Genomic DNA, 13,890 nt, shown 5'->3' with positions numbered 1-13,890 from the left:
GTTAGAATGATTGTGGAGGAGAAGTTAGAATGATTGTGGAGGAGAAGTTAGAATGATTGTGGAAGAGAAGTTAGAATGATTGTGGAGGAGAAGTTAGAATGATTGTGGAAGAGAAGTTAGAATGATTGTGGAGGAGAAGTTAGAATGATTGTGGAGGAGAAGTTAGAATGATTGTGGAAGAGAAGTTAGAATGATTGTGGAGAAGTTAGAATGATTGTGGAAGAGAAGTTAGAATGATTGTGGAGGAGAAGTTAGAATGATTGTGGAGGAGAAGTTAGAATGATTGTGGGGAGAAGTTAGAATGATTGTGGGGAGAAGTTAGAATGATTGTGGAAGAGAAGTTAGAATGATTGTGGAGGAGAAGTTAGAATGATTGTGGAGGAGAAGTTAGAATGATTGTGGGGAGAAGTTAGAATGATTGTGGGGAGAAGTTAGAATGATTGTGGAAGAGAAGTTAGAATGATTGTGGAGGAGAAGTTAGAATGATTGTGGAGGAGAAGTTAGAATGATTGTGGGGAGAAGTTAGAATGATTGTGGGGAGAAGTTAGAATGATTGTGGAAGAGAAGTTAGAATGATTGTGGAGGAGAAGTTAGAATGATTGTGGAGGAGAAGTTAGAATGATTGTGGAGGAGAAGTTAGAATGATTGTGGAGGAGAAGTTAGAATGATTGTGGGGAGAAGTTAGAATGATTGTGGATGAGAAGTTAGAATGGTTGTGGAGGAGAAGTTAGAATGATTGTGGAGGAGAAGTTAGAATGATTGTGGAGGAGAAGTTAGAATGATTGTGGAGGAGAAGTTAGAATGATTGTGGGGAGAAGTTAGAATGATTGTGGGGGAGAAGTTAGAATGATTGTGGAGGAAAAGTTAGAATGATTGTGGAGGAGAAGTTAGAATGATTGTGGAGGAGAAGTTAGAATGATTGTGGAGGAGAAGTTAGAATGATTGTGGAGGAGAAGTTAGAATGATTGTGGGGAGAAGTTAGAATGATTGTTGGGGAGAAGTTAGAATGATTGTGGAGGAAAAGTTAGAATGACTGTGGAGGAGAAGTTAGAATGATTGTGGAGGAGAAGTTAGAATGATTGTGGAGGAGAAGTTAGAATGATTGTGGAGGAGAAGTTAGAATGATTGTGGATGAGAAGTTAGAATGGTTGTGGAGGAGAAGTTAGAATGATTGTGGAAGAGAAGTTAGAATGATTGTGGGGAGAAGTTAGAATGATTGTGGGGGAGAAGTTAGAATGATTGTGGAGGAGAAGTTAGAATGACTGTGGAGGAGAAGTTAGAATGATTGTGGAGGAGAAGTTAGAATGATTGTGGGGGAGAAGTTAGAATGATTGTGGAGGAGAAGTTTGAATGATTGTGGAGGAGAAGTTAGAATGATTGTGGAGGAGAAGTTAGAATGATTGTGGAAGAGAAGTTAGAATGATTGTGGAGGAGAAGTTAGAATGATTGTGGAGGAGAAGTTAGAATGATTGTGGAGGAGAAGTTAGAATGATTGTGGAGGAGAAGTTAGAATGATTGTGGAAGAGAAGTTAGAATGATTGTGGAGGAGAAGTTAGAATGATTGTGGAGGAGAAGTTAGAATGATTGTGGAAGAGAAGTTAGAATGATTGTGGGGGAGAAGTTAGAATGATTGTGGGGAGAAGTTAGAATGATTGTGGGGGAGAAGTTAGAATGATTGTGGAGGAGAAGTTAGAATGATTGTGGAGGAGAAGTTAGAATGATTGTGGGGAGAAGTTAGAATGATTGTGGGGGAGAAGTTAGAATGATTGTGGAGGAGAAGTTAGAATGATTGTGGAGGAGAAGTTAGAATGATTGTGGAGGAGAAGTTAGAATGATTGTGGGGAGAAGTTAGAATGATTGTGGGGAGAAGTTAGAATGATTGTGGGGGAGAAGTTAGAATGATTGTGGAGGAGAAGTTAGAATGATTGTGGAGGAGAAGTTAGAATGATTGTGGGGAGAAGTTAGAATGATTGTGGGGGAGAAGTTAGAATGATTGTGGAGGAGAAGTTAGAATGACTGTGGAGGAGAAGTTAGAATGATTGTGGAGGAGAAGTTAGAATGATTGTGGGGGAGAAGTTAGAATGATTGTGGAGAAGTTAGAATGATTGTGGGGGAGAAGTTATAATGATTGTGGAGGAGAAGTTAGAATGATTGTGGAGAAGTTAGAATGATTGTGGAGGAGAAGTTAGAATGATTGTGGAGGAGAAGTTAGAATGATTGTGGGGGAGAAGTTAGAATGATTGTGGAGGAGAAGTTAGAATGACTGTGGAGGAGAAGTTAGAATGATTGTGGAGGAGAAGTTAGAATGATTGTGGGGAGAAGTTAGAATGATTGTGGGGGAGAAGTTAGAATGGTTGTGGAGGAGAAGTTAGAATGGTTGTGGAGAAGTTAGAATGATTGTGGAGGAGAAGTTAGAATGATTGTGGAGGAGAAGTTAGAATGATTGTGGAGGAGAAGTTAGAATGATTGTGGAGGAGAAGTTAGAATGATTGTGGAGGAGAAGTTAGAATGATTGTGGAGGAGAAGTTAGAATGATTGTGGAGAAGTTAGAATGATTGTGGAGGAGAAGTTAGAATGATTGTGGAGGAGAAGTTAGAATGATTGTGGAGGAGAAGTTAGAATGATTGTGGAGGAGAAGTTAGAATGATTGTGGGGGTGAAGTTAGAATGATTGTGGAGAAGTTAGAATGATTGTGGGGGAGAAGTTATAATGATTGTGGAGGAGAAGTTAGAATGATTGTGGAGAAGTTAGAATGATTGTGGAGGAGAAGTTAGAATGATTGTGGAGGAGAAGTTAGAATGATTGTGGGGGAGAAGTTAGAATGATTGTGGAGGAGAAGTTAGAATGACTGTGGAGGAGAAGTTAGAATGATTGTGGAGGAGAAGTTAGAATGATTGTGGGGGAGAAGTTAGAATGATTGTGGGGGAGAAGTTAGAATGGTTGTGGAGGAGAAGTTAGAATGGTTGTGGAGGAGAAGTTAGAATGATTGTGGAGGAGAAGTTAGAATGATTGTGGAGGAGAAGTTAGAATGATTGTGGAGGAGAAGTTAGAATGATTGTGGAGGAGAAGTTAGAATGATTGTGGAGGAGAAGTTAGAATGATTGTGGAGGAGAAGTTAGAATGATTGTGGAGAAGTTAGAATGATTGTGGAGGAGAAGTTAGAATGATTGTTTAGGAGAAGTTAGAATGATTGTGGAGGAGAAGTTAGAATGATTGTGGAGGAGAAGTTAGAATGATTGTGGAGGAGAAGTTAGAATGATTGTGGAGGAGAAGTTAGAATGATTGTGGAGAAGTTAGAATGATTGTGGAGGAGAAGTTAGAATGATTGTGGAGGAGAAGTTAGAATGTTCGTTGAGGAATTAAAGTGCTGTTTAATTAAGCAATTACGTGATGGCAGTACCAAAGGTGCTCTTTCTCTTCACTTTTTTCTCGTCTCTTTACCGTCTTCTCATTTACTTAAGCACCATTCTCTCTCTCTCTCTCTCTACCTCTTTCCTTCTGTCTCTCTCATTATTCTTTCTTCCTAATTTATATAAACATTATACTCTCTTTCTTCTCCTCTTTTTGACTCTATCTCTCTTTCATTTAGCTATGCCTTGGCTCTTCCCTCTCTTTGTTCCAGCCCCTCTCATATTCCCTTCTGATTCTCTTCATCCTTCTCCTCTCTGCTTACTCTTGCTCCTCCACCTGTCTCTTCCTTTCTTCGTCTCTGCTCTTCTTCCTGAATCTGGTCTCCCTCTCTGTTCCCTCTCTTCCTCCCTTCTTCCTCTTTCTCTCTCTCTCCCTCCATGCTCCTTCAACCGCCTTCTCGTTAACGAGGGAGCAACTCAGGGCTCTGACACGTAATACCACAATAAAGAAGACTGATGGTAATCCTGTCTCCCAGTGGTGTGTGGTGATGGGTCGCTTCTACGCCGACTTACCTGTCCTATTTCTGGTTGTCTTTCTACTTCCATATCTCGTTCTTCTTCCTCCTTCCCCTCACCCTTCTCTTACTCCTTTCATTCTTCTCTGTCTCGGCATTTGTTTTCCTCTCACAATCTTCTTCCAGTTTCCTAATTCTTTTTTCTTTCTTTTTTTAGCACTCATTAAATTTAATTTCCATCAGATCACTTTTTTTCCTTCCTTTCCACTCCAAGAAAATATCTTCCTATTCTTTCCCCTTATATTTAAACAAAAATGCCCTTTCTTATCTTTTCCTCCTTCCCATAAGCCTCAAATATTTTCCTACCCTGCCTCTCTCTCTCTCTCTCTCTCTCTCTCTCTCTCTCTCTCTCTCTCTCTCTCTCTCTCTCTCTCTCTCTCTCTCTCTCTCTCTCTCTCTTCCTCAATACCTGTCTTTTATTTCTCCTGCTTAGCCTCTGTTCTCCTACTTCCGCTGCCTACACCCACCTGATTTTCACCCTCCTCTCCTTCTGCCTCCGCCGGGAAGTATGCCAGTTCATCCTGCGTGGGGCTCTCCTCCAGGTTGGCCTTCTGGGGCCGTGGTCGTGCTAACAGAGCGTCGTCGTGAGCCTCTTGGTGGGATGAAGACACTCCGACAGGCCTACGTCTGTTAGACAGCTGCTGGGAACAGCTCTTGTTGGCCATCTTATCCAACCTGGGAGGGAAAGAGAATGGGATTTGCAGGTGACGTGAGTTTACTAGTGATGGGAGAAATCCGAATGCGCGTAACTGCAAATATAAAAAAAAATAAGCAGGAAAATCTGAATTCTCCCATGTGCTTCTCTTGCCTCTTATTCCTCTGAAGATGTATGCAGAAACACACGAGAGCTTTTACGTTTTCCTGTATTTTTTCAATGTTGGTTTTATTAGTAATATAATGAGAGCATTAGAATGATGTATTCATAAGCATGAGCCATCTTTAAGGAAACGTTTCGCCACAGAGTGGCTCATCAGTCAAATATAAAAAAGAACGGTGGGACTGATTACCTCAAACTCCTCCTCTCTTTCCACCGTTCTTCTTTACATTGGACTGATGAAGCCACTGGCTGGTGAAACGTTTCCTCAATAAAGATTCCCAAATGTTGCACAAGTGTCTCATTCTTCTTGTTTCTTACTTAACTTCTTTTTCACATCTTACTCAAAATCATAAACACGGGGGTAGAAGTTCAACACTCGCAAACTCAGCCAGATAAACACAAGTGTGTATGAGGATACTTGCTGTATAAGTGTGTATGAGGATACTTGCTGTACAAGTGTGTATGAAGATCCTTGCTGTACAAGTGTGTATGAAGATCCTTGCTGTACAAGTGTGTATGAAGATCCTTGCTGTACAAGTGTGTATGAAGATCCTTGCTGTACAAGTGTGTATGAGGATACTTGCTGAACAAGTGTGTATGAGGATACTTGCTGTACAAGTGTGTATGAGGATACTTGCTGAACAAGTGTGTATGAGGATACTTGCTGTACAAGTGTGTATGAAGATCCTTGCTGTACAAGTGTGTATGAAGATCCTTGCTGTACAAGTGTGTATGAAGATCCTTGCTGTACAAGTGTGTATGAAGATCCTTGCTGTACAAGTGTGTATGAGGATACTTGCTGTACAAGTGTGTATGAAGATTCTTGCTGTACAAGTGTGTATGAAGATCCTTGCTGTACAAGTGTGTATGAGGATACTTGCTGAACAAGTGTGTATGAGGATACTTGCTGTACAAGTGTGTATGAAGATCCTTGCTGTACAAGTGTGTATGAAGATCCTTGCTGTACAAGTGTGTATGAGGATACTTGCTGTACAAGTGTGTATGAAGATCATTGTTGTACAAGTGTGTATGAGGATACTTGCTGTACAAGTGTGTATGAAGATCCTTGCTGTACAAGTGTGTATGAAGATCCTTGCTGTACAAATATGTATGAAGATCCTTGCTGTACAAGTGTGTATGAGGATACTTGCTGTACAAGTGTGTATGAAGATCCTTGCTGTACAAATGTGCATGAAGATCCTTGCTGTACAAGTGTGTATGAAGATCCTTGCTGTACAAGTGTGTATGAAGATCCTTGCTGTACAAGTGTGTATGAAGATCCTTGCTGTACAAGTGTGTATGAGGATACTTGCTGTACAAGTGTGTATGAAGACCCTTGCTGTACAAGTGTGTATGAAGATCCTTGCTGTACAAGTGTGTATGAAGATTCTTGCTGTACAAATGTGCATGAAGATCCTTGCTGTACAAGTGTGTATGATGATACTTGCTGTACAAGTGTGTATGAGGATACTTGCTGTACAAATGTGTATGAAGATCCTTGCTGTACAAGTGCGTATGAAGATCCTTGCTGTACAAGTGTGTATGAAGATACTTTGCTGTACAAGTGTGTATGAAGATCCTTGCTGTACAAGTGTGTTTGAAGATCCTTGCTGTACAATTGTGTATGAAGATCCTTGCTGTACAAGTGTGTATGAAGATCCTTGCTGTACAAGTGTGTATGAAGATCCTTGCTGTACAAGTGTGTTTGAAGATCCTTGCTGTACAAGTGTGTATGAAGATCCTTGCTGTACAATTGTGTATGAAGATCCTTGCTGTACAAGTGTGTATGAAGATCCTTGCTGTACAAGTGTGTATGAAGATCCTTGCTGTACAAGTGTGTATGGAGATACTTGCTGTACAAGTAACGAATGAGTCGAGTCTTAATTTAGTGTTCATTGCTCTTAACGTTTATGACTGTGATCATCATAACTGTCGCGAACAGACAGTACGGTTTGACTTCATTTAACACTAACTTTTATAGCAGGATATCTCAGTAACTAACTGGCAAGACTTCCTTCATGATATAATAACTGGAGACTGGGCATGATCGCTTTCCTTACGCCCGTGTTGCATGCAAAGAGTATGTACCCTTTATTTAGAGCATGTTAACACACTCATGTAGGCTGCCTCAGCAACTAGAGAACCAGGTAACTAAGGGTCGGACGATCGGGGCCCCATCGTCAGATCAGTTCCTAGGTTCAGCCAATCACATTGTGGATCTGGCAATTGTGAAGGTGACGTGGATACCACTCACATTCTTACCCTTGTCATTTTCACCCAGCTGCTGGTTGAACACAATTGTCCATTCTGTCTCCTGTCTTTGCCTTTTGCTTTACCGTGTTGTACACATATATTTCCAATTGTATATAGTGTACATACTTGTAAATACTTATAATCGCACTTGGTAAAGGAAAATATAATTCAAAGTCATTCAGCTGTGTTTTTTCTGCTCCTTGTTCCCTTTTACACCCAGGATAACAGACCTTTTTGTTCCTGGGCCATAATAGCCCGTTCCATTTCATATCCTGGATCATATATTCTCATACATCATTACACATAAATTGGATTTAAATATGGATTCTACAAGCTATCTAAACGAAACCAAAGTGACTGTCTCCTGCCTATATTAACATTCTCATTTTTATCAGCAGTGCTGATATGCTGTTTTGATGAGACTCTCTTAGTGATAGATCGTATGACTGACTCCTGTCGAGGTTGTGAACAACAAATTCCCTGTGAATGACCACTTTTGGAGAAAGTGGAGCAAATATGTACACGTAGCCGAAAATACTTTTGCCCATATTACTAATGAAAAAAAATTTTGAGGATGACAAAAGCAGGAGATAAACAATCCTCACTTCCGGAGTGTAGACTCGGGAACGTTCCTTTAAGGCGAAACAAATCTACAAACTCGGAAAGTATATTAAACAGCAACAAACAAAATGAACATATCACCAAATTATAAAAAAAAAATGCATGGAAAAAATATATTAATTTAACATGAAAAAATCTCAGCAGCGATCCATAGTATTCACAACTCGCATTGGGTGAACAACAACAGCGACGCTTTTGTTAAAAGGAAGTTGACAATAGAGAAACTATTTAATTCCAGTTGTGTTTATTTTTAATTCTTTTGTCTGTAGCAAGTAACGTAAAAATTCTGAACCAGTGTTTACCACCACAATGGTAAACACTAGCTTAGAACAGCACCGCCAGAACAACAGAGTACAAACACTGCCAGAACAAGAGTACAAACACTGTCAGGATAACAGAGTACAAACACCACCAGGACACCAGTGCAAACACTGCCAGGACAACTGAGTACAAGCACTACAAATACGGCCAGAACAGAGTACAAACACCCCAGAATAAGAGTATAAACACTGCCAGAAGAGTACAAACACTGCCAGGACAACAGTGCAAACACCGCTAGGACACCAGTACAAACACTGCCAGGACAACAGAGTACAAACACTGCTAAAGGAAGATCCCACACTACTAGCAGAATAATTTAGAAACACAGCTATTTGTAACTAGTCACTGTTGTGGTGGTCGGGTGTTGCGCACGGGCGGACCTATTGTGTTCCTTATATTACATGCATATTCACCGATTTGTATTCGATGATGTATATTCACCGGTTTGCACTCATCGTTTTCTGTTCACCGATTTTTACTCGCATATTTGTATTCCCCGATTTATTCTTGCTGAGCTGTACTCAGCCTGTTTTCACTCACCGATTTCTACTCGCATTTTTACTCACAGATTTGATTATACAGGAGGGTCTAGTTACAGATCCTGGCTCTGTCTTGTAGCCCATTGAGTTGCTGGCTCCTTGCCAATTTAACTTTATCGTACCTATTTTTGTAGCTCTGTTGTCATTGCTTCTACCACTTGCTCATCTAGTGCATTGTTCTTCTATTCTTGCCACTCTGAGACTGGAGAATTATTTCGCAGCTTCATTAGGGCTCACTTGTGTTTTTAATTTGTATCAATGGCACCTTGTTCTTGCCCTCGGCATGTCCTTTGAGTATTGTGTACTTCGTGGTCATATCTTTCCTGGTTTTCCTACAGCTTAATAACACGAAACACCAACACTAAACCTCTTTTTTTAAAACTAAATATTAGCACTGTACACCACAATATACAAATAAAGCACCACTGAAGACCATCAAGAATATATACCACGATTATTACGCACCACCAACACTAATCATCAGAAACACTAAATATCACCAGCCCAAAACATCAAAGCAGGCTGGTGAGCGGCCCAGTAATGATTGGACGCTTCAACAAACACAAAAAACCCAAATTTTTATACACCTATGCAAAGAACCTCTCTAAACACGGAGCTTACAAAGGTTCTTTGACCCACGTAGCGTAACATAATTTCTATCATTGAAACAAATTGTGACGCTTTTCTCTCGCCTGGAATTAGTGTAGTTGATGCCGTCGTTAAGGTCATTTTATCCTGGATTACATAGGCATCATCATTATGTAAAACGTGTGGCCACTTGGGTGAGGAGCACTGCAGATATATTTGGTCAGTAAAATGACAAGCGCGTCTTACGTGCCCGAGTTACATACAAGTTAAATGTGGTCACAAGAGTAATATAGGTTTGCCAAGAATGGTCATTTGGGTCACAGTCTTGACAGGTATGAACATTCGGGTCACAGTCTTGACAGGTATGATCATTCGGGTCACAGTCTTGACAGGTATGATCATTCGGGTCACAGTCTTGACAGGTATGATCAATTCAGCCACAAGCATGCCAGATACGGTGATTTGAATCACAGGCGAGTTAGATGTAATCAGTCGGGGGATAATCATGTTAGATACGGTGATTCGAATCACAGGCGAGTGATATGTATATATATATATATATATATATATATATATATATATATATATATATATATATATATATATATATATATATATATATATATATATATATATATATATATATATATATATATATATATATATATATATATATATATATATATATATATATATATAATATTATCACACTGGCCGTTTCCCACCAAGGCAGGGTGGCCCGAAAAAGAAAAACTTTCACCATCATTCACTCCATCACTGTCTTGCCAGAAGGGTGCTTTACACTACAGTTTTTAAACTGCAACATTAACACTCCTCCTTCAGAGTGCAGGCACTGTACTTCCCATCTCCAGGACTCAAGTCCGGCCTGCCGGTTTCCCTGAACCCCTTCATAAATGTTACTTTGCTCACACTCCAACAGCACGTCAAGTATTAAAAACCATTTGTCTCCATTCACTCCTATCAAACACGCTCACGCATGCCTGCTGGAAGTCCAAGCCCCTAGCACACAAAACCTCCTTTACCCCCTTCCTCCAACCTTTCCTAGGCCGACCCCTACCCCGCCTTCCTTCCACTACATTATATATATATATATATATATATATATATATATATATATATATATATATATATATATATATATATATATATTATATATATATATATATATATTTATTTATATTATAGGTTGTAGGTTGGTAGACAGCAACTACCCAGGGAGGTACTACCGTCCTGCCAAGTGAGTGTAAAACAAAAGCCTGTAATTGTTTTACATGACGGTAGGATTGCTGGTGTCCATTTTTCTGTCTCATGAACATACAAGATTTCAGGTACGTCTTGCTACTTCTACTTACACTTAGGTCACACTACACATACATGTACAAGCATATATAAACACACCCCTCTGGGTTTTCTTCTATTTTCTTACTAGTTCTTGTTCTTGTTTATTTCCTCTTATCTTCATAGTGAAGTGAAACAGAATTATTCCTCCGTAAGCTATGAGTGTTGTAAGAGGCGACTAAAATGCCGGGAGCAAGGAGCTAGTAACCCCTTCTCCTGTATAAATTACTAAATTTAGAAAGTGAAACTTTCGTTTTTCTTTTTGGGCCACCCTGCCTTAGTGGGATACTGCCGGTTTGTTAAAATATATATACAGAAGGGGTCCACCTCTGGTGTATGTATATATATATATATATATTATATATATATATATATATATATATATATATATATATATATATATATATATATATATATATATATATATATATATATATATATATATAATCTATTCTTGATTTACATGTGGGTTTCATGTACACATCACATAACATTTTATAATTATTAGGTAAATATAAGCAAATATTAAAATATCAGTGTTGTTATATACATCAGTTACTCAGACATGGAAATTAACGAGAATTATACACAACCATGACGAAAATAATCAAGGATTACGCACCAAAAATAATATAAATGAGTATATAATATATGCACTAAACAGAACATCAGATTTATACCAAATCCTTGCGACGACTGACTTCACTTAGGAAGAACTTAGTAACAAGTTAGGAACAACTTAGGAATAACTTAAAAACTTACGTGTTGAGGATGAGAACGCTGTCGAGGCCAGCGATGGCCATGCGTCGGTCCAGGTCTGAGTGGGACTTCTTCAGCGCCTCCGTCGTCCTGTTCTCCAGAGTGGCCAAGTCCTCCTTGAACCTCCGCTCCGTTGACTGGTGCAGAGAGGTAAATAAAACGTGAGAGGGGGAAACGTAGAATACGTAGAGAGATGATACGCAGAGAGATGATACGTAGAGAGATGATACGCAGAGAGATAATACGTAGAGAGATGATACGCAGAGAGATGATACGTAGAGAGATGATACGCAGAGAGATAATACGTAGAGAGATGATACGCAGAGAGATGATACGTAGAGAGATGATACGCAGAGAGATAATACGTAGAGAGATGATACGCAGAGAGATGATACGTAGAGAGATGATACGCAGAGAGATAATACGTAGAGAGATGATACGCAGAGAGATGATACGTAGAGAGATGATACGCAGAGAGATGATACGTAGAGAGATGATACGCAGAGAGATGATACGTAGAGAGATGATACGCAGAGAGATGATACGTAGAGAGATGATACGCAGAGAGATCATACGTAGAGATGATGATACGCAGAGAGATGATACGTAGAGATGATACGCAGAGAGATGATACGTAGAGAGATGATACGCAGAGAGATGATACGTAGAGAGATGATACGCAGAGAGATGATACGTAGAGAGATGATACGCAGAGAGATGATACGTAGAGAGATGATACGCAGAGAGATGATACGTAGAGAGATGATACGCAGAGAGATGATACGTAGAGAGATGATACGTAGAGAGATGATACGTAGTGAGATGACTAAGTCTTAATCACATTCCATCTTCAAGCACCGGGGAGAGAGACATATGTATTATTTTTAAAAATAAAAATTACGTGGAAATATTCCACTATTTTCTTTGTATCAGGTGGCTCTAATGGGCATGAGCCACATAGATATAACGATTATCCATCGGGCAAAATATCTCAGACGAGACAGTAAACAAGAAAACTTCTAAATCAAACTCAACCATTTGCTTCAGTTATTGTATGTTTATTATATACAGCGTATACTTTAGCTGGGAGCTATACTGCACATCGTATATTATGCAAATATTTATATGTAGGCCTATTTGGAGGGCTTAAATTACAAGAGAGCTCGGGGCTCACAAAGCCTTCACACCGCCAGTCCATTTTACAACCCTGGCAAAGAGTCGATTTTTCTATATTCTGCGTATGTCGTATGCGTATTTTGTACGACGCGATCATATCCCTCTCTCCTTCCCTTCTGGCAGGTACCAAGGCCATTAATCAGTCACATCACGTCGAGAGAGCAGGATAGACCATGAAACATATATGGCACCGCTACTCGTTAAATCAACATTGTGATTACAAATGTCTTAATTTTTTTTAGAATTGCAAACGAGTTTGCTGTCAGGAGATAATTTGTAATTTAAACATTGACTCCCGAAGGTTCATGCAATGTACACTCGTTTTACAACCAATTCTGCCTTCACCATTTCCTGCCAGAACTGTATTTGGTTGCCGCATTTCATGCAACACGATTCGGTTATCCAATTTATTAAGCGCTGCTGTTAAATGTGCATAAATCTGCCTCCATTTATTAATTGGTATGAGGCTCATTTCTCGTCGCCACAATATTCCAATACCTCGTATAACTACGCAGTTTTCAAGTCCTCTAGCGCTGGAATTGACTCATTAACTAAGCAGACTCTCGGCCTAGCGCCGGATTTAACGGACAATTACGCAATCTTTCAGTCTAGTACCGGATTTGATATATATAACTACGCAATCTTTTAGTTTAGCGCCGGATCTGATGCATAACCACACACACACACACACACACACACACACACACACACACACACACACACATCTTCCAATCAATTTTCCATAGTTATCTTTGACATATAATTACATAAATCTTCCAGTCATTCCAACTTTAAGCCCTGGTTTGGGTGTATCACTAGGCAGGAGTCAACAATCCAGTTTTCCAGTGATGGAGAACGGCTCTCCCCCACCATCCTTGCAAATCGAGAACAAACTCTTTGTGCTGGAAGCATCGATCCAGAGCTTCATTTAGACTGAAGTATGATCGACTAAATTACCATAATTTACAAAACTCGGACAAAAGCACAGAGTTCATCTGTGGTGAGAGAGAGAGAGAGAGAGAGAGAGAGAGAGAGAGAGAGAGAGAGAGAGAGAGAGAGAGAGAGAGAGAGAGAGAGAGAGAGAGAGAGAGAGAGAGAGAGAGAGAGAGAGAGAGAGAGAGAGAGAGAGAGAGAGAGAGAGAGAGAAAGAGAGAGAGAGAGAGAGAGATATGGGGAGGAGGAGATGGGGGCCGAGTTCCTGCGATTCGCAATCTGATCCCCGGCGATAAGTATGCAACAAAGGTGTCAGCAGAGTCACCCTCTGTAAGACTTAGCATCGGAGGGGCACTACTCATATTGAAAGTTACTTTAGCAAGTTAGACTCAGACGTAACGACTGCCCAAGTGTCAGTTAGACCACTAACCTCAAGGGTATTGCATTCACTGAAATAAAGCTTGCAGAAAACTCTTGGTGGATGTATTCTGAGAGGAACATCCAGTCCTCTTGATTACCAAGTAGTAAAGCATCCGGTCTTCTTGATCATCAGGTGGTGGAGCATCCAATCCTCTCCTCTTCATTACCAGGTGATGTAG

The 13,890-nt window shown here is 39.9% G+C and overlaps 1 protein-coding gene across 3 annotated transcripts in view; it reads right to left on the bottom strand.

Annotated features, from left to right (window-relative positions):
- LOC128696193 (fibrinogen C domain-containing protein 1-like) overlaps nucleotides 1–13,890 on the bottom strand; it is a 357,843-nt gene that overhangs the window by 70,114 nt on the left and 273,839 nt on the right. For all 3 annotated transcript variants that reach the window (XM_070084766.1, XM_070084765.1, XM_070084764.1), the window contains exons 7-8: nucleotides 11,186–11,319; nucleotides 4,393–4,600 (exon numbers count right to left, since the gene is read on the bottom strand). In XM_070084766.1, coding sequence (XP_069940867.1) covers nucleotides 4,393–4,600; nucleotides 11,186–11,319 — 342 coding nt within the window. The remainder of the gene's footprint in view (nucleotides 1–4,392; nucleotides 4,601–11,185; nucleotides 11,320–13,890) is intronic.

This window comes from Cherax quadricarinatus, chromosome 14 (assembly GCF_038502225.1).
Source record: "Cherax quadricarinatus isolate ZL_2023a chromosome 14, ASM3850222v1, whole genome shotgun sequence".
Lineage (NCBI taxonomy): Eukaryota > Metazoa > Arthropoda > Malacostraca > Decapoda > Parastacidae > Cherax > Cherax quadricarinatus.
This window is presented reverse-complemented; position numbering and strand designations above follow the sequence as displayed.